General features: G+C 33.4%; 1 protein-coding gene across 6 annotated transcripts in view; it reads left to right on the plus strand.

Moving 5' to 3' along the window:
- FSTL5 (follistatin like 5) overlaps positions 1-22,121 on the plus strand; it is a 1,137,298-nt gene that overhangs the window by 877,804 nt on the left and 237,373 nt on the right. For all 6 annotated transcript variants that reach the window (XM_047857444.1, XM_047857446.1, XM_047857448.1 and 3 more), the window contains exon 8: positions 9,544-9,710. In XM_047857444.1, the coding sequence (XP_047713400.1) occupies positions 9,544-9,710 (167 nt within the window). The remainder of the gene's footprint in view (positions 1-9,543; positions 9,711-22,121) is intronic.

The following is a 22,121-nucleotide window of genomic DNA, read 5'->3' on the forward strand; positions in this document are numbered from 1 at the left end:
CATTAGAAATCAAAGGTATCCAAGTCATGTCTCAAATGTGAGTCTTCTTGATGATGTATTTCATGCTTTTATCCTCCATGCTCTTCAGACTTCATTGTCATTAGCATGTATCTTTTTAAGATGATTGCTTTGCAAGACACCCTAAGATAGTATTTTTTTTTCTTCTCTGTAATTGTGATCAAAGACCAGAACTCTTCCCTTTGCATTAGCCATACTTAGTGCGTTGGGGAAAGTTCCTATTTGATCACCAAATGGCTGGTGAAGTTTCATTGATCTCTTTCTCACGTAATAGAATTACAAATGAGTGGGAGTGGAAAAGAGACAAAGGAAAAAAAAAAAGCAGGATCATAACATCATTACCTCTTAGGGTAGTTGTGAAGACTAAATTAATCAAATACAGTAAAATCTTGGTTTGTGAGCATAATTCATTCCAGAGACATGTTTGTAATCCAAAGTGCTTGTATATCAAAGCGAATTTCCCCATAAGAAATAATGGAAACTCAGATGATTTGTTCCATAACCCAAAAATATTCATATAAAAATGATTATAAGGGGTGCCTGGATGGCTCAGTCAGTTAAGCATCAGACTTCAGCTCAGGTCATGATCTTACAGTTCACAAGTTTGAGCCCTGCGTTAGGCCCTGTGCTAACAGCTCAGAACCTGGAGCCTGCTTCTGATTCTTTGTCTCCCTCTCACTCTGTCCCTCTCTCTCCCTCTCTCCCTCTCTGTCTCTCTCTCTCCCTCTCTCTCTCTCTCTCTCTCTCTCTCACACACACACACACACACACAAATAAATAAACATTAATTGTTTTAAGTTTATAGTACTTAATATAATACAAAATAATGAAAATACAACATATAAAGAAAAATTAACGTACGCTTACCTTTGAAAATCTTCATGGCTGGTGTAAGGAAGACAAGAGAGAGGAGGGTTATTGTGTAGGATGATCTTCACTATCACTAATGGAATCCCTGCTATGTATTGGCTCAATGGAATCTTTTTCTGCATGGGAGCCATTGTATATGCTTGCACGAATATTGGCTACAGTACAGTATTAATAAACTCTTTTAACCACTATTTAATGTGACTTGCAATAAGGCAGTGGAGGAAGGGTCTATGTCTGCTGGCAGCCTGACCCAGAATGAAGCAAAACATTCCTAAGCTTACTCTTGTGTGGAAAAGTAAAGAACTGTCCATAGGTGCTTTGAAATGCCAAAAAAAAATACACTAGTGCCAGTTGTGGGCACCTTCCAATGTTCTGAAAAACCACTAATTTCTGCGAAACACTGTGGCCTGAGACAGAGCATCCAAGCATGGGAGACTGTCACCCACAATCCTACAGAGACAGAGAGAGAGAGAGAGAGAGAGGAACAACTGGCTCAGTTGTGATATGTTCAGTGTCACATACTACTCATAGCAAGACATCGCTCGTTTATCAAGTTAAAATGTATTAGAAATGTTTGCTCGTCTTGCAGAACACCAGCAGAACAGGTTACGCACAATCCAAGGTTTTATTGTACTTAGAACAGTGTCTGACAAATAGTAAGTGCTGAATAAATGCTTACGGCTACTTTCTGTTTTTTACCTTAGTCCTCCAAGGAGCACTCACTTGTAAAGAGATTTTAAACTGGATATAATATAGCTTGAAATATCAATACCTTATTATTCCAGCTTATATACCTATAATGTTAAAATCATCCAGTTGTCTCTACCTTTGAAGTTTTCCAAATTGAAATGTTAAAATTAACTTGATTACTTTGGGTAATCATCACCCAGCTCTTTGTTGGATACAATTTTTGTTAGGTCAAATTTCAAAGTGAAATTATTCCTCATAAAAAAGAATTATTTCCCAAATTGTTACTGTCATACATATCACTGAATGAATAGACTGATTCTTCCCATATTTCAGTTTAAAATTCAACTGTATATAATTTATTTAAAAGAGAGAAATTAAATATACTTGAAGAGAAAAGTTGAATGGTAATTGTACTACATTTATAAGATCGTGGAAAGAGCATCAAAATCATGACTGAAAAAAATGTGACTTAATATTGTAACATGTAAGATGTCTTTCAGTGTTATCAAAATATAGTCCTGTCTATAATTCTGTATTGTCCTTATTACATAATTATAAAGAGATGACAAAATGAATTTCCAATTTTGTACAAGAAACTTTGCTCAGTTGTACAGAAAATCTCTTATTGAAAAGTCTTTTTAAAATATCTTCCCATAACTTTTAGATCCCTCCAATGACACAGGAAAAAATGACCTTTTTATTTTAACTAACTGCTACATACTTTATTTACGCTTATGATTATAACTCCTTCTGGTTTCCTTCACAATTTGTGGTGGAAATAATTCCATTTTCACTTGTATTCTCAGAATTTTCCTCTCTACTGATTCTTTTTTTTTTTTTTTTTAGGATAAACTCAGTATTTTTTTAAATCCTAATTCCAAAACCAGATTCTTCTCTCCCAAATTAGACCTCTTCTTTCCCCCACCCCTCACCCTCGCTGTCTAATGTATTAAAGATCTAGAAAATATATGCATTTCTACCTCTCTTAATTTTTATATATATATAAAATACAATATATATATAACATACAAACACTCTGCCTTCTCTGTGTCACTTTCGGCTTCCACAAGGCACATGGATAACTTTGTCTTTGGAAACATGAACTGGCGGGGCAAGTTTGTGTAGAAGAGACTTTATTTACCAATGGGGAAAGAAACTATATATGTGAATTCTCCCTCCAGGAATATAGGAATTTATGTTGTTTCATATTCTTCCTGACACTTGCTATCACGAGACTTTGTAATTTATGCCAGTGTGAAAGTTTTGGCTTAAACCTGCTTCTCCCTGATTACACATATTGTTAAATACTTTTTAGATTTTCCTTAGCCATATGGATTAATTAATTCATAGAGTATTTGTTCAAGTCTTTGTTTGGTGGTTCTTTGGACTTTGTCATTTACTTATTGATTTTTAGGTGATCTTTATTCATTCTACATATGAGCTTGTTTTGCGGATGACAAGTATCTTTTCCTGCTTGGCAGCTTACAGTTTTGGTCTCTTAAAAGTATATTTTGAGGAATAGGTCATGTAAATTATCATGTGGTTAAACTTGTAAATCATTTCCCTTGTGGTGAGTTTGATGTTGCTGTTGTTTTTGTTTGTTTTCATTTTGATTTTTTGTTTTTGTTTTTTTTTTCTGTGCCTTAAAAAATCTTTCTCTACCCCAGGGTTATGAAGATATTCTTTTATGTTATCAGGCATTCTTGAAGTGTCAAGGTATAATGTTAAACTTTAATAGTTACATTTAAACACTTTCTTTGCTCTGCTTTCCTTCACACATCTTTGAGCTTCCACCTAGGAGCATTTTCCTTCGCCAGAAGAATCTCCTGCAGAATTTACTTTAAGACAAGTTTACTAGAGATCAATGTTCTTATTGTTTTTAAAAACATATTTATTGGGGCGCCTGGGTGGCTCAGTCGGTTAAGCATCCGACTTCAGCTCAGGTCATGATCTCACAATCCGTGAGTTAAAGCCCCACGATGGGCTCTGTGCTGACACCTCAGAGCCTGGAGCCTACTTCATATTCTGTGTCTCCCTCTCTCTCTGCCCCTCCTCTGCTCATGATCTGTCTCTCTCTGTCTCAAAAATAAAAACATTAAAAAAAGTTTAAAAAATGCATTTATTTATTTTTTATTTATATGTATAAAATATTGAGGTTGATTTTATTTTGTTTTATCATCTATACGATATCATTCACTAGCTTCTTGTTCCTGTTTTTGTTAATGATATCAGTTACTTTTCTAGTTTACTTACTGTGAAGGCAATCTGTTATTTTTTTATTTGCATAATTTTAAGAATATCCTTTCTCTTTGATTTTTCTCTAATTTTACTACTAAGTGTCTAGGTGTAGATTATTCTAGTTTTTTGTTTTCTTTGCTTCACATTTGATGATCTTCAATCTGATGATTGGTATCTTTCAATGGAAAATCCTCAGGTACTATTTCTTCAAATACGTATTACTTTTGTTTTATTTTCTTTGTTTTCTCCTTTTGAGGTTCCACACAAACCTATTTTTGTTACCCTCACCCATATTTTCAACTCTTTACCTTTTTGCTTTTCATTCTGTAGTGTTTCTTTTAATCTCTTCCCTAGTTTACTAATTCTCTTTTCTACTGTGTCTAATCTGTTCTTATGTACAACAATTTAATTCTTAATTTCACTTACTACATTTTCTACTTATATAATTTCTACTTGGCTCTTCCATGAATTTATAATGTTTATTGATTGCATGTCTAAGGTCTTTGTCAAATTTCCTAACTTTATTATATTTTCATAAGCAATACATTTTATAATTCTGGTGAGTTTGTTACTACTGTGTGGTATTTCTGCTTATTCTCATCATGTTGTCTTCTCTCTGTGAATGCCATATTATCCTTAATTGTTTATTGGGAATTTTATTTTCAGAATTGCTTATAATAATGATCGAATGAGTAGGATGATATTATTTTACTATGCAGGGGAAGATTTTATATTTTATGAGACACCTAGATAAAAGTGAGCTGTAGTCCATCCTATTCACTTGCAGAGTAAGACATCTTCAAGTTCAAGTACAAACAGCATCTAGTCCATTATTGCACGTATCCTATATGGCTGGAGGAACAAAAGCCACCAAAAGGCTTTAAGCCTCAGCCATGTTCTCAAGATGGAAAATTTCCTAAAGGGATTTGTGACTCAAGGTGCAATCTTATCTCTCAAAGTTACAGTTCTCTCCAAGGCATAGATTGAGCAATTCCTCACTGTCCTGTTATCTCTTTCATGAGATAAAAATAAGAAGGAATGAGAAAGAATATGTCTCTCATATAGTCTTTTAAAATTTGTATTTGTATTTATTCCAGGGTTGTTTTTGTTGTTGTTTGTTATGTTACTTCTTTAGAAGAGTTAGTCCAAATTATCTAATCCATTGATACCAAAGGAAAATTTCTAGATCTCTTATTAAATCTATTTTGTTTTATTTTTGCAATGCATATTCTGATATAAACATACAATAGTTTACAGATAAGCAATTAGTATTAAAAAATTCCAGACATTTTATCACAGTAAATTAGGGTATATCTTGATATGTCTAAATTAGGTAAGAATTAACATTTATTTTGAAATTACTTATTTCTTGACAAAAGATACCATCAGAATTTTCTAGTTAGTTAAGGAGTGTGTCATTGAGTAAGTGTGGTTTTATTATGAGAATAATTAATTACACCACTTAGGATTTGTAAGTGTCTTTTTTGGTGTGATGCATTTCTTACTTAAGTATTTTATTTTTTCTGTTTTTAATTAGTAATTACTTTTAATGAGGTAGAGAAGGGAAAAACACATGTAATTTGAAAATGTTGCTGATAAAATTTCTTCCACTTTTCATTCCTATAATAATAATTATATGCATAATTAAGGCAATAAGACTATAGAACTAGTATTAAAATATTCAACATAAGTATGTACTTAGGAACTTGGAAGAAACAGAATCCTGTTTATGATAAATTATATTTTTCTAATGATTTTAAAATCATTGATTTTTAAATCAATTTTTAAGTCAGTTACTAAAATCTTCTTTTTAATTGGTGTTTCACAAATATTCATAGTATTTTATTCCTTTTTTGGTACTATTTTAAGAACACATACTATTTTTACACATGTTCCTATTACTATTTCTATCACCTAGTTTCTATTGGAATAAATGCTTTAAAAATACTTACCTACTGTGGTTGAAGTTGTACTCAACTGTACTTGTCTCTCTCTGGTTTTAGGTTCTGCTAGTATAGATAATTTTTCATTCCTTTGTAAGCGAGCTCTTAATATTCCTGTTAAGTCAAGTTGTGAAAATGAGAAAGTGAAGGGTTCCAAAGGGAGACACTATTTTACTTGCCTCTTCCTTTTCCCAAGTAATCAAAAGAAAAGCTGATCTAGAAATGGCATTAATAGTCTTCATAAGATGAGATTAGAGGAAACGCCACAGCTGGATCTCTGATTTCTTCCCTTGAATACTTGAGAGGTCCTCCACTAGGAGACAAGGCTTATAGGTCAAAAAACGTGCTGAAGTGTTTCAAAAAATCTAGTACCATCTGTTGAACCTAGCCTGTATGTGATTTTACTCAAAGACTTTGATATGTGTGCTATTATTGGAGCTGAAAGGATGGAGGTGGGTACAAAAATGGTAGATCTTATTTTCTACAAAGTAGTTGTCTTCACATAACTAGCATAAGCTGTTTGTGGATAGAATGCTGTAGAATGAAATATGCTTTCATTTAATGTATATCTATGAAAATGTAGATTAATCCTAATTAATAAGGAATTAAATTTTCAATATTTTTTCCTTGGAACTAATTTCTGAACTAACAACTTTGAACACTAAATATCCACAAACACTCAGAGACAACCAACCTGTACTAATAGCTCTTAAAATAAACGTTAAATCGGCTTACGGATTGATTCATAGTTATTGTTTTGGATCGTTAATCTAGACATATCACCATTTCTTTATAAAACATAAATCCAATATGATTTATATGTATGTTCTTTACCATTAAAGCAGGTTTAATGAAATTTAGAATATAAGAATAAAAACGTTTAATGTCAGTGACTTTGTGAGATTAAATCTTTGCTTGTTAATAGCTATCAGAAAGACTAGTAAAATAAGTATGACAGTTTTGTAGGTAAAACAAATTTCGCTGCTATACATATTTAAGCAAAGAACCACTTGATTTTGAGAAGTAGCAAGTGAACATAATTGGCTTGGTGTATGTAGTTCTATGTGATATACTAGAAAGAGGAGAAATGTATATGTAACATGAAATATGCAGGAAAAGGGGCGCCTGGGTGGCTCAGTCGGTTAAGCGGCCAACTTCGGCTCAGGTCACGATCTTGCGATCCGTGAGTTCGAGCCCCGAGTCGGGCTCTGTGCTGACAGCTCAGAGCCTGGAGCCTGTTTCATATTCTGTGTCTCCCTCTCTCTCTGACCCTCCCCTGTTCATGCTCTCTCTCTGTCTCAAAAATAAATAAACATTAAAAAAAATAAATAAATAGAAATATGCAGGAAAAATTCTAAACAGTTTTCACAATACATATCATTATTTAATAATACATATCACTAAGATAGTTTTAAAAATGATTTTAAAATGTAATTTCCAAATTAAAGAAAATTTTTTACTGTGCTTGTTAATATACCCTGGGTGAATAGTAATTCTTGTTTCTTATTAGGCATCCTCTCAAAAAAATTACATTTTAGAAAGATGTCCCACATTGTTATGCCCTATCTTTCATTTACTCTAACATGTTCATATTATCTAATTAGCATTGTTAATGCATAACTACCAAAAGCACAACTGATTTGAATGCCCCCGGATCTAATACCAAATGATGGAGGTTAGTGAAGAGATTCCAAAGTGACTTAGTAGCAATTATATTGCTAAATGTCAGAATAGCCAATGCTATTGGCTATTGGCATTGGTCAGAATAGCCAACGCTAACATATGGATTTTAGAATCAGATGTCCCCATTGTCTCTTGGATGATTTTATGAGAAACCAGAAGCTGGAATTCAGAAATGTTATTTAAAACTATAAATAATCCTTATGATACTCTCATGATGTTTTTACTCTTATAATTCTCTCTTTTTCTATAAGTTTATCATATTTTAAAAAACCTGAAGAACACTGTGTTTGAAAATTTCAGATGTTTTCTATGCTTAATTGGTCAAACATATAAAATATAGATAAATAAATAAATAAATAAATAATAACAGAATTAGTATTAAAGAGAAGCTTAAACATATTGCCTATGTTCTTATTACTCAGGAAACTCTGAAATATAATGTGAATACAGATGAATGTCATTAGGCAACATTAGGCTGCCAATACAAATGACCGAGCAACATGCTTGTTACCTATTTCTATCATTTCTTGATGTAATGACAAAAAGAATAATCTTGGGCTGAGTATCATAGGGTTTTTCAGTTTCAAAAGCATGCCTACCCCCTTCTTTGACAACACAAAACACTTCTGACTTAAGTAATTAAGGCCTTTAAATTTAGAAACTAGATTTTATATAACAATGTAAGGGTCAGTTTATTTCATTTATTTTCATAAGGTAATGGTGTGGCAGACAGTGGTTCATGACAATAGAGATCATTTAACATTCATACTTAGCATGTGCATGTGAGGAATTGTTTAATCCTGGTCTTACGTTACAAAAATGCATGCCATTTTTGACATTGCTTTTTGTGATTGCACCAAAAAATAAAGTAACTGTTTATCAAATAGTTACATTCTATAAACTATTTGATAGGCATTTTTCTTCCTTCTCAAGAGGACACATGATTCAGAAAGAGAAAAAAAGAAGGTAGAATGGTGAAAGGAAAGGAAAGCGGCTTGTGGAGGAAACAGCAAGGATAGCACCTGATCACATTTATCGCAAATTAAAATCCATCACTTTCTCTACCCAATGCCCCCATGAAAAATATCATCAATTGCAACAAAGGAACAAAAGATAATCATTGTTCCTCCCCACACTACCCCCATGGAAATTTCAGTTCAGAATTGTGGTTTGTGATATTTCTAACCTGGCTAAAACTGAGCAAAGTCAAAATGCAAGACTCACTCATAGCATAGAAAAGACAGTGCCTGTGAATGTCAGCTGAGAAAACTAAAGGGCAACTTTCATGTGGAAGAAAACTGGTAGGCTTATCCAGCCATTTCTCATGATAATCGACAATGACAGAGTTGTTAATTCCCATAATTGGTAAATGTTGTCTGAAAGTAGAAAGGGAAAGCCAGATCCAAGTTACAAATTATATTTACTGGTTCGGCAAAATTATTAGAAGAAATGTGTTGGGTAGTTAAAAGTATTATATTTAACTTTAAAATTTAAGGATCAGGAAGCAAGTGTACTATACCAACATTGTCTGACTGATAAAGGCAGCTGGCAGAATTTCACTTAATTACTGTGTGGTTGGTGAACTTCAGTTTTTCCTCCTTCAACTTCCCAAATAAATCTTACTCCTTTAGAGTCAATTTACGTTTCCCAGCATAATGATGCATTTTACCCATTCAGCTATGCTAGTGTTCTCTGAAGCCAGCCAGCAATGATCTCACCGCACCTACAATATAAATCTATCAGTGAATAAACAACATCATTTTTATTTCAATGCCGATGACACACTACATGTCGATTTGGCAGTTAAATAATTTATCTCTCTTTTGGGTGCAATCTGCCAGGCTTATTATAACTCTACTTCTGATATTCATTTCATGTTTAATAGTTCTTTGCCTCATGAGGATGCTTGTCAATCAATTAAATTGAAATGTCATTCTGACCTTTTATTGGAAACAATTTACTCTTTTTTTTCATTTCATCACAAGCTTTTTTCAATTTTATTCAAACTAAAAGCCTTAATTACTAGTATTCAGAAACTTTATAGTAATTAACCTTATAAAACTACAGGCTCATCAACATTACTGACACTTTATCTTTACAGAGGTTATCCAGTTGAGTCTGCCTGAAGATCAGAAACTAAGCATTACAGCAGCAACCGTGGGACAAAGTGCTGTTCTGAGCTGTGCCATTCAGGGGGCACTGAGACCCCCCATCATCTGGAAAAGGAACAATATTATTCTAAATAATTTAGATTTGGAAGACATCAATGTGAGTACATACATAGGTGTTCCTTTATAATTTGTGTATTTCATGTGATATACTCTAGGCCTTGTGAAGTCTGAGTAGCTTAATGAATATTGGGTGTAGTGTAGAAGAGAATTGGAACATTGTCATATCCACACTACTGACTAGGATGTGCACTATAGATCACATGAAATTATCCAAATCACTTGTGTAGGTGTGGTAAGCAGGTAATGTAGCACTGTGTTGGTGGGATCATATCAACTTAAACCAATAATGTCTGCCTGTCAGAATTTCTACAATTATTAACAATTAATCTTTATGTATTTGCTATTATGGTTAAGCAACCACCTTTAGCTTGTGAGGTGTTAAATTGGGGAAAGGCGGTTTTTGCTTCAAATTCTTCATAATGTATTAGAAATAATAAATATCAATCAAGCAACAAATGGTTTATTTTTTCTAGAATGAAATTGGAATATATTTTTCTATTCAGTTCTCTCCTAGAAATTCAGAATCTAAACTCAATTTGAAAGGTTACTGCTCTGAAAATGAAACAGAAATAGAACAAACTTCAGGGTATTCATCTGTTTCTTCCACCCTATGCGTTCCAAGTGAGGATTAAAATGTATACATCATCCTAGATGATGAAAAGAAGTACAAATTGTGCATTATGGGATGCCCATGGAAATGATGTAGGGCAATCTTTTGTCTTAGTGATTTGGGGATTTTATGATCTCTTTGCACATAAATTTTAGTTATTTTTTATTATTGCTCGGGAAAGCCATCACCTATCCACTCATTCTTTATTGCTTCATAAAGAAACCCTAAAACACAGATCTAAGAGAGTCACTTCTATATGTTACATCTTACTAATACTCTTGTTTAATGTCCTCAAATTATTCAAAAAAGAAGCTTTCTAATTTTAATTTTTAAATTTAATATTTTTTCTAACTTTGCTTACATCTGTGAAATTTCTTTGGAGAGTACATGGAGAATAATATTTAATTCTTAAGGTATCATGAACACTGTGCATTAGAACAGCTATAATCTCTGGAGCATTCAACAGTCTTTGAGAGATATCGCCTTAAATAAAGCCACATTGGGTTTGCTTTTTATGTTGTTATGTCTACATTTTATCTTTTATTTTTCTATCTTCATTCTTACTATCATGTTTTCCACTGTTATTTCCAGAGGCCCCTGTATTCTATGGTGCTGTGGTTTGAATACCTTAAAATAAGCTCATTTGAATTGTTTCAAGAATAAGAAAGGGTATGCTATGAGTAATACCCTGTGGAAAAATTGTAAAAATGGGCACATTCTTGTGCATATGTCTTGTAAATTATTTTACTTACTTCCTAACTTTGGAATCTGTTCTAGAAATGTGAAATCTCTAGAAAAATGATTATAGATAAGTTAGATGTCTAAAATATATGTGAGCATTAGATAAATTCTGGTATCAATAAATACATTTTATTAAAGTTATTTTGGTTACATTTCATAAAGCAGGAAATTTTAAGAAATTTAAAAACATTTTCAGGAGTTGGAAAGTTTCAATTTCATTACAATTCATATTTAAATAAGTTGGACAAATGTTCATAATCTGTAGTATACACATAACTGCCAGCATTCCAAATAAAACTGTAGGGATATCTTTGAAAGGGATATTTATTTAATGTCCCAATGTACTACTGGAGTTTTCATTTAATGCATTTACCAGTAGAACTAAAGTGTGAAATAAAGCAGTTATAAACTATTACTTATTGTGTTTTGTTTTATACTTATTCTTGCTTAAAGTCTGCTAAAATATGGACCACACCATGTAAATAAACAATCTATCTGTCTATCTATCTATCTATCTATCTATCTATCTATCATCTATCTATTTCCATCCATCTGTATATAGTGTATAGTTTATTATAGTTAATAAACTATATAGTTTTAAAATATATAACTGTATTAAATATAATAAACTATCATAGTCAACCATATATTATAGTATATTATACATATTATTATATTGTGTTTATTATATAATAGTTAAACTATTCTAGTTTATTTGATAGATAGATAGATAGATAGATAGATAGATAGATAGATACACACAGAGAGTGGACATATGATGTGTCTTCTGATTACTCAACATCTTTTGAACACCCCTTCAAATATTTTGTCAATGCTTGGATTTTTTTCTTCCCCAAGGTACAAACCAAAGTCTTATTTAATTAGCCTTCTTTGCAGTTAGGGAGTATATATGTAAATAAAGCTCTAACAAAAAGACTGCTAAAGGCTTCATTTCATAAGCAAGAACAGGGAATTACAGGTACTTTACAGAATTCACTCTCCCATCCATTCTTCCTTATAAGTGCTGTGGCAGCAGATTCTACTTGCCAGGACATTAGTGATAAAAGTTCTGGAGTTGGTCAGTGTTTAGGTGTAATTGGGTTTTCATTGGACAGTGTCAACATGTGGCTTGTGCATTTTTCCATAAGGATGGCTTCTCATTCCATAAGGATGACACTCAGCTCTGGATATTCTATGACATTCCTACTATCTTCATTAAATGTCTTTCTTGCTTAAAACTCGCTAGAATGGGTTCTATTGTTTGCCTCTAAGAATGTTGTTTAATTAAATTTTCGGGTGTACTATGTTAAGAAACATCTATAAATTACATATTCTTTTTTTTTAAAGTTAAATTATTTTGAGAGAGAGAGAGCCGAGGAGGGTCAGATTGAGAGAGAGACAGAAAGAATATACCAAGCAGGTTCTGCACTGTCAAAGCATAGCCTGATGAGGGGCTAGAACTCACGAACTGAGGAGATCATGACCTGAGCCAAAATCAAGAGTCGGGCGTTTAACAGACTGAGCCACCCAGGTGCCCCTATAATTATATCTTCTTGAAATGTATATTTCATCATTAGATATAGATTTTGTATGTGTTGAAAGACCAAAATGACCTCAGTATAGTAAAATACATTCATTGTTTATAAGAAAAGAGAACTTCAAACCTTTCAGATATGAGTCAGTTTTATACCTACTTTGTACATATTTATTTTCACAAAAGTGGGTTTAGTTACCATTAAATTATGTAAGGTTAAAATTAGAACCACTGACTTAGTGATAGTTTTCAAAATTCTTTCTCATTATTTAATATATATTAGGTAGCATTTAATATATACTTACCTAGGCAATACATACATACTTTCTGATTGCAAACGATTAAAATAATATAGACATATTTTTAAAGCATAACTACCCCTTGTTTTATTTCCACTTACTCTCATTTTTAGGTGCAGAAGAAATCCTGTGAGATTGCTTTTAATCTCCCTTCTATGAGCTGCAGATATAATTTTATTTTTTTAGGAGGCTAGATTCATATTAATCCTCATTATGTCACTACTTTATTATCTTATTAGTCCTAAAGACAACTACATGAAGCAGGGAATCTTATCCCTATTTACCTATGTGGAGATTTATGCTAGAGAGTTGTTCACCCAAGGTTGTTGAGCTGATAAATGGTACAGCTGGAATGTTTATATGGCCTGATAGACTCTAGTTCTTGAGCTTAACCACTGCATGGAAGTGAGATGGTCTGTCATTTTATGCTACCCTTTGAAAAATGTACCCCAAATAATTCTGGCCCCTATACATTACTAATAGATTTTATATCCTCGGTTATTATGTGTGAGACAGATTGATATTGTTAATGTTAGAAGACTTTCATTTTGCTTGTCTTCTGTCTTCTGTTTTGTATCAAATAAATAAAAGAACATCACTGAACTACTGGAGGCAGCGACAGTGGTTTGCAACACAGGCTGGGGATTCACACTGTCTGAATTCCAATTAATATTCAATCTCTTGGGAATGATGTGCTCTCGTTATTCAACCCACCTATGCCCAGCTTCCTTATCTGTAAATTGAAGCTAACAGTAGAATGAACTCATTTTTGCACAAGAGCTAATGGCATAAAGCATTTTAAAACTGGTAACACTGTGTGAATCATACTGTAAATGTTCAGTTAAACTAGGTTCTTGGCTTTCTTTTCTCTCTTCTCCTCCTCCTCCCAACCTCCTCCTCTTTCTTCCCTTCCTCCTGATATATATTTCAACAGCACAGAAACACTCAACCTGCCTAAAACCACAGGAATTCAATGGTAGGACACATACAGCAATAAGAGAGTTTGAAAACTCACAGGAAATGCCCCCACCAAATTTGGTCCAATTATAGTCACTAAAACTGGAAGTTGTTTTTTTGTTTTGTTTTGTTTTTGTTTTGTTTTTCTATTCAGTGCAGCTTTAGGAATCAGGCTGACGAAACTTTCTTTAGCAATCTTGTATTAATCCCTGCTCTAAAGATATGCCATTAAATTCACTCAGGGGGTGCCTGGGTGGCTTAATTGGTTAAGTGTCTGACTTCAGCTCAGGTCATGATCTCAGGGTCCCTTGAGTTCAAATCCTACCTGGGGCTCTGTGCTGAAAGCTGGGAGCCTGAAGCCTGCTTCAGATTCTGTGTCCCCCTTTCTCTCTGCCCCTCCTCCACTCATGTTCTGTCTCTCTCTCTCTCTCTCAAAAATAAATAAAAACATTAAAAAGTTTTTGAAAATGCACTCAGCTACTATATATTTATATATTTTTCTTAGTATCTGTGCCCTCAGTCCTCAACCTAAATTTCTGCAATAGATCATTGGTTTATTTACATCATTTTGTTTTGGGTAGTACTTGGCACACAAACTACACTTCTGGCATTATTGTGATTGAACTTGAGTCCTAATGCTGGTCTGCTGAGCCATGACCAGGGATGCAGATGGGGAGCTATGAGGTACAGAGTATGAGTCTCCCGTTCACCTTTTTTCTCTCCAGCTGGTTCTTAGATTCCAGCCCTAAGTTTCCCACTTATTAGCTATGTAATCACAACGAATAGACTGAACCAATTTAAGATACAGTCTCTTCATCTGTACAAGGAGATATTGTCATAAAATTCAGTGACACATACCAACTTGCACATAAAATATGAGCTATTTATTTTATCACTATCAGTAGCGTGATTCAACATGGCATTGTTGATCATGCTTAATAACAAATGTAAAGACCCATGAAAATATTATTTCAAAATAGCCTGATATAATTTATATCATTATAACATTCAATAACTTTAAAAGTAGACTTACTAGACAAAATACTGAACTCACAGACACATTTGAATTCAGATATACAATACATACTTTTTTCACTATAGGCATATACCAAATGTACAATGGGATATACTTTTATAAGAATCATTTTCTGCCTGTCTGAAATTCAACTTTAATTAGGTGCTGCATATTATTTGCTATGTCAGGCACTCTATTTACATAAAGTCAGATTGGCTTGAATACTGCATGAAAACCATTTTCTTACAAATGATACTGTGGCTTATATCACTGAGATTAAAAGTTTGAACTGTCAAAAGTTCATATGAATTTAATACATTGACTTTGTGGAGTCTGTACTGTTTTCCCATCTTAACATGCATTCTGTGATTTTTGTTTCTTTTTCATCTATCTAACCTGTTAGTAATTGTGTCTGGCACTGAGATTAAATGCACAGGAGTTTGTTCTTTCAAGAAATATATTGTCCATAGCTGGCATGATTGCTCCATGAAGCATCTGGATCTCAATCTTCTATCTTCTTTTTCTGACATTCCAAGAGCATGGCTCTTATTTTCAAAGTCATCTCAGGGGTCAAGAAGGCTGTTGGAACTCCAGTCACCAATCTATATTCCATCATTCTGTAATCCAGGTCCACAAGAGTACAAAGCAGGTAAAACATGAAGGAACTTATTCCTGGAAGTCCCACAACTGTTTATGGGTCACTGATGTGCAATAACTGGCATAACTATACTAGGGAGACTGGTAAATACCATCGTTTAGCTAGGCATACTGCTCAGCCTTCTGTTACAAAGGAGGAACAGGAGAGCAATCTCTACTTCTCTACCCGAGGCCATCTAAGAGGATGTTAGATGTTCTACTTTTTTCTTTACACTTTTGTTTTATTTTGTTTTTCTGCATTAATTAAATGTGATTATCCATCTGAATTCCAATCTGAGCATCTCTGCACACCAATTTTATTCCGTTGGTAGTTTCATCAGTCATCAATTTACTTCCTTGATTTTTTTTTTTATTTTGCTTTTATAGGCCTCTCTGGAAATATTCCACTAAGTTTGGGGCACCTGGGTGGCTCAGTTGGTTAAGTGTCTGGCTTCAGTTCAGGCCATGATATCGCGGTTCATGAGTTCGAGCCCTGCATTGGGCTCTGTGCTGACAGCTCAGGGCCTAGAGCCTGCTTCATATTCTGTGTCTCCCTCTCTCTCTGCCCTTCTCCTGCTCACGCTCTGTCTCTCTCTGTCTCTCAAAAATAAACATTAAAAAAATAAATATATATATATATATATTCCACTAAGTTTTATTTATGTATTTTGCATGTAGTCTGATGATTTTTTTTTTCTGATAATTCTTAAGATCGCTCTGTCTATCCCTGCAGCTTATTTGAAGTGATTCTCACCATGTACATTAACTTCCACTTAAAGCAAAGCATTCTCGGGGTGCCTAGGTGGCTCAGTCAGTGAAGCATCTGACTTCAGCTCAGGTCATGATCTCACAGTCCGTGAGTTCAAGCCCCATGTTGGGGTCTGTGCTGACAGTTCAGAGCCTGGAGCCTGCTTTAGATTCTGTGTCTCCCACCCTCTGACCCTCCCCCGTTCATGCTCTGTCTCTCTCCGTCCCAAAAATAAATAAACATTTTAAAAAAATTAAAGCAAAGCATTCTCTTGAAAAAAGATAAGTCACTCACAGACAATTGAAATAATCACTTTAATTCCAATCATAATCCAATTGCAGGTGTGGGCAGTTTGCATTTGATGATTTGTTTTGTTTTTTTGTTTTGTTTTGTTTTGTTTTGTTTTTTGTCTCTAACTATTACATTTCCTAGTACATAGTTGGCAAACTAGTACTGGGAGATAACGTATCCAAGCATAATAATGAAATTTAATCCAAATTAAAAACTTTAATAAAATAAAATTTTATTTTATTATTAATTTTATTTTGATATGTTTGAAGTTTTAAAGCCATTAAATGCTTACTATAGAATACTATACCTTATTATGATATCTTATTTCAGAATATATGCTGAACTTCAAATTTAGAAGTAAAATCCCTAAGGAATACTTAGTTCCCAGAGACTGAAAGTGATTTTAGTAGCAGAGAATTCTGACTTTGTTTCTCAGGTTTAATACTTAAAGCAGTGTGAAGATATAACTTTTTCCCTTAAATCTATGAATTTTAAAGTTCTCATATATAAAGACAGACATTTTTACCCCTTATGTTATTCTTTGGTAACATAACCAAAATTATAGATCTCTGATAAAAACAATTTAATTAGCAAGATTTAATTTTAACTTTTTAGAAACCTACAGTGTTGCTTTTCAATATGGAACATATTAGAGTATAATGTCAAAACTAGTTATTAAAAAGAACGGTATTGACTTTTTTCCTCTCTAGACTATAAACAATCCATTTCTTGTTCCATCTTAACTAAAAATGTAGACATTTAACGTTTGGTATATAATACATATTTTACCATGTAATTTTCATCACTAATTTATTTTTAATATAAGCCTGAGGCCACTGTGGCTCTTAAAATCCAAGGGGAATTAGAGAATATTTATGATTCAAAATCTTCCAAGCCAAATAAAGCAGGGAGCATTGGCAAGGCTGAAGATATTGGATTTCTTCCACAAACATCAAATACGCAACATGCATTCATTTTCCACCAATAATTGTTAAATTGGTGAAATTGCACGTAATCATAAACATTGCCTAAGAGTGTTCTGCTTTAAAATGAGCATTGTTCCTAACTTGCTTTGTTCTGCTGATACAACGGAACACTGCATATTACAATTCACCTCTTAGAAAAGTATTAAAATCAGTAATTTAAAAATATTTTTAAATGTCATTGGCCATATTCTTTTTGAACTTATTCTTACAAATAGCAACATATAAAAAAAAGTATTCATGTGTGGATACGTGAATAAAATAGTCACATACTAGTTTGTTGAGTACCTGGTAATGTATTTTTTTTTTAATTTTTAAAAATTTAGGTCCAGTTTTCAAAGTTATGACAGATCATGTTATTTAAATAGGTTTATGAGAAATATTAATTTGGAAGCATGACTTTACTATGACATTCTTTTTTTTTTTTCAATATGAACTTTGGCTGAATATCTATATAGATTCTTAAATTGATGAACTTTTTTTTTTCATTTTTCCCCCCCATTATGTGTCTAAACCCATGGCTTTAATTACTATGTTTAAGCTGACACATTCTAAGTTATACTTCTATTTAAAATTTCTCGCTCTCTTTTTTTTTTCATTTGAATGTGTGAAATCCAAACTAATATCTTTATTTCAAAAGCTGCGACATTTCCAGTGTTTCCCACTCCGTGCAAATGTAGCCAGAAAACCAAGTCATGTTAGAGTTCTCTCTCAATTTTCCCTTCAAATCCAATCTATCACCAAACCTTGTGAATTTATCTTTTTTATTTACCTTACATCTCTTCTGTCATCTCATTTCCACTATGGCTGTCTTAGTTTAAGGTCCTATCAGTTCTCACCTTCAAACTTGACCCTTTCCTACTGAGACCAACCCCCCCGCCCCATTTGAAACATGCACTTCATATCACAGGCAGACAGATTCTCATAAAATGCATAGCTCTTTAAAACCTTTAATGGTGTTTCTAGTTTTCATGAAAAAAAAAAGATTCAAATTATTTAGCTTATTCTGGAAAGCCTGTTTATTAATTCTTCCTACTATTCGTACAATTCCATTCTTTCCTAAAGCCCCTCCAGAACACTAACTGCTTTCTAACTATTAGGTTATGGGTTATTATTACCATTCTCAAACACATTCTTTTCTCTCTGGAAAACCATCCCTTGTCATTTTCATCTAATGTATTCTTTACAAATAGACAAATGCTGCCTAAATTTGACTTTTTTAAAAGTTCTTTTTCCAGTAACTACCATACTTGTTGCATCATAATAAAACTGTTAATATTTTTGCCTTTTTTTCTCCAGACTAGAAACTCTGAGTTCAAGGACCTTGGCATATTTAACTTTGTGTTATAATGTAATAGTTAGCACTATACTGACACATAGGAGATATCAAATTTAAATGTACAAATAACAAATGACATAGTGATATTTCTGATATTCACAATTATGCATTATTGAATTTATTTGTACACTTTTTATATTCAAATCTTGCTAGAGATTTTATTTACTTACTCTAGCTACTTGCAGGATTATCAATCAACTGATGTTTATTTACAATCAATCATTTAAGCCTAGCATAGCTCAACAATTTCTGGATTCCATTTCTTTAATAACATTTCTAATTAAGCATATTGATTTTTTACTACAGTTTCAATTTAATCTTTTATCATATGCAATAAGGGGGACAAGAAAAAGATGAGGGGCAACACATATTTGGTCATTGCTTAATCTTTATGTATTCAACACATATTGATTTAACTGCTTCACTTTTCTAGATACTCAGTTAAATTCTGAGAACACACCTAAAAGAGACAGCATTCCAGGCTTCAAAATCTCAAAGATTGAAGGAATCAAAGAAAGAACACAACTGCATTATAGTTGATAATGCAGTATGAAAGTTTCCTAAATACAGATCTTCCTCAACTTACCATGGGACTACACCCCAATAAACCCGTTTTAAGTTGAAAATATCTTAAGTGGAAGATGTATTTAATACACCTAACCTACTGAACACCATAGCTTAGCCCAGCCTCCTTTAAAGGTTCCCAGAATGCTCATATTTGTCTTCAGTTAGGCAAACTCACCTAACATAAAGCCTATTTGATAATGAAGTGTTGAACCTCCCAAGTAATTTACTCAATATGGCACTGAAAGTGAAAAACAAAATGATTGTATGGGTACGGACAATTTTGTTTACCCCGGTGTACGAGTTGTTTACCCTGGTGATTGCGTGGTTGGCTGCAAGCTGTGGCTCACGGCTGTTGCTCAGCGTCACCAGAAGTGTTAGTACTATACAGGGCTAGCCCAGGAAAATATCAACATTAAGATCAAAGTACCGGGTCTACTGAATGTGTATTACTTCCACACCTGGCAAAGTTGAAAAATCATAAGTTGGAGACCATCTGTATATGTACATTTGTATATTTATGTGCAAATATATAAGGAATAGAAAAGGGAAGTCAAATTTAAGTTACAGAGTCTCAGAAGACTTCTAAGAATACACTAGTCTTGCAATTTAGACGAGAGCTAGATGAAGGAGTGGCAGATAGAGTATATACTGGGAAAGAGTATATATCAGGCTTGAGATAGCATAGTATATTTAATGCATTGCAAGTCCCTTGTGTATAAACAAGCAAGGACAATAGATTAATAAAGAGCTTCAGTATATTAATATATTGATAAAAGGTTTGAATATATTACAGAAAATTAGGTTTTTGCACTTGATTATCAAAGTATACATTTACATTTACAACATATAACACAATAATAACATTGGATGGATACTTAATATTTACCAAGCATTGACATTTATCATTCTAAAACAGTATATTAACTTATTTATTTCACAACACAACAGAAACCAACATTATCTATACCTGTACACAACATGATGTTTCAGTTGTTTTAAGTTTATTTTTTACTTATTTTGAGAGAGAGAGACAGAGAGTTGGGGAGGGGCAGAGAGAGGGAGAGACAGAATCCTAAGCAGGCTCCATGCCTCCAGAGCAGAGCCCAACCCAGGACTTAAACTCCTGAACTGTGACACCATGACCTGTGCTGAGACCAAAAGTCTGCCACTTAACCAACAGGGCCACCCACCCCCCCCCCAAGTTGATTTTTTTAATGCTTATTTATTTTGAGAGAGAGTGAGAAGAGGGGGAGGGATAGAGAGAGAGAGGGAAACAGAGAATCCCAAGCAGTCTCTGCTCTGTTAGCCCAGAGCCCGATGCAGGGCTCAAAACCAGGAACCGTGAGATCATGACCTGAGCCAAAATCAAGAATCAGACGCTTAACAGACTGAGATACCCAGGCACCTCTAAGTTGATATTTAAGTGCATCGTTTTGATAATAATCTTGGTTCTCTTAATAGTTTATCTTTGTCCAGTCACCTTGGTCCATATTTGCGGATAGAACTATAATTTAAACAAATAACACATCTATAAAAATTTAAACAACTTTTTAGTTTCATAGCAAAGGAGAACAGCAAGCACAATTTAAAGGATATATAACCTATGCCAACTGATCTTACAGACCTCCTAAAATATATACCATTCATTTCACAGTAGACTTTCCATTGCCCTCTAATTATAGTTAACTTCTTCCTAACCTTTTAAATAATGACCAGATTTAAGAGCTACATCTACTACACGATTTATTTTAAAAGAACCGAAGAGAAATTCTATGGTATAACTGCTTCACAGCCACCAACAATCATAGGGTTCAAAATCAAAATCTTCTTATCTAATTAAAGGCATAATAGGTGCAGACTTTTTAATACAGAAAGATAACCAATCACTTTAACAGTAATTGTTGATTCTTATTTTCTTAATCTTTCTCCTTTTGTACAAGAAGCAAAATTTATAGTTTAATATAAAATAAAGAAATAGGGGGCGCCTTGGTGGCTCAGTCAGTTAAGCATCAGACTTCGGCTCAGGTCATGATCGCATGGTTTGTGAGTTCCAGCCCTGCATTGGGCTCTGTGCTGACAGCTCAGAGCCTGGAGCTTGCTTCAGGTTCTGTGTCTCCCTCTCTCTCTGCCCCTCCCCCACTCACACTCTGTCTCTGTCTTTCTCTCAAAAATAAATAAACACTAAAAACATTTTAAAAATAAAATAAAATAATAAAATAAAGAAATAGTATCATAGATATCTCTGTCTTGAAACAGTTTTCATAGAAGCTACCAATAGTATACTTGTGAGTACTCAGTGTTTTAGATAGAGAAATTTAAGAAGGCTATGAGAAATGATTAACCAAAAAGAAAAGAAGTTGTAAAATCCAATGTTGTTGTTCCTTAAAGGATTTGCTATATCTGTTCAATTAGCAGGATTTGTCAGAGGTTGGGGATTTATCATATATTTTCTTCCTAACAGTATACGCTATTAAAATAAGGCAAGGACATAAAAACACTACTAATAAAGAACATCATTTCTTAAAATTTTTTTGCTCACTCAAGGAAGTTGATGCAGAGGTGTGTGAAATCAGTTATATTAGTGAAGCATGTTAATTGGCAATTACTTGTAAATTACTGTTTTTCCTCCTGAAAATGAATTATATTTATGACAGAGAACTCTAACAAACTCTTAAATTTATATAATCAATGTTCAAACATATTTATAATGACATTGTGATTCAAAAAA

The sequence above is a fragment of the Prionailurus viverrinus genome, chromosome B1 (genome assembly GCF_022837055.1).
Source record: "Prionailurus viverrinus isolate Anna chromosome B1, UM_Priviv_1.0, whole genome shotgun sequence".
Classification (NCBI taxonomy): domain Eukaryota; kingdom Metazoa; phylum Chordata; class Mammalia; order Carnivora; family Felidae; genus Prionailurus; species Prionailurus viverrinus.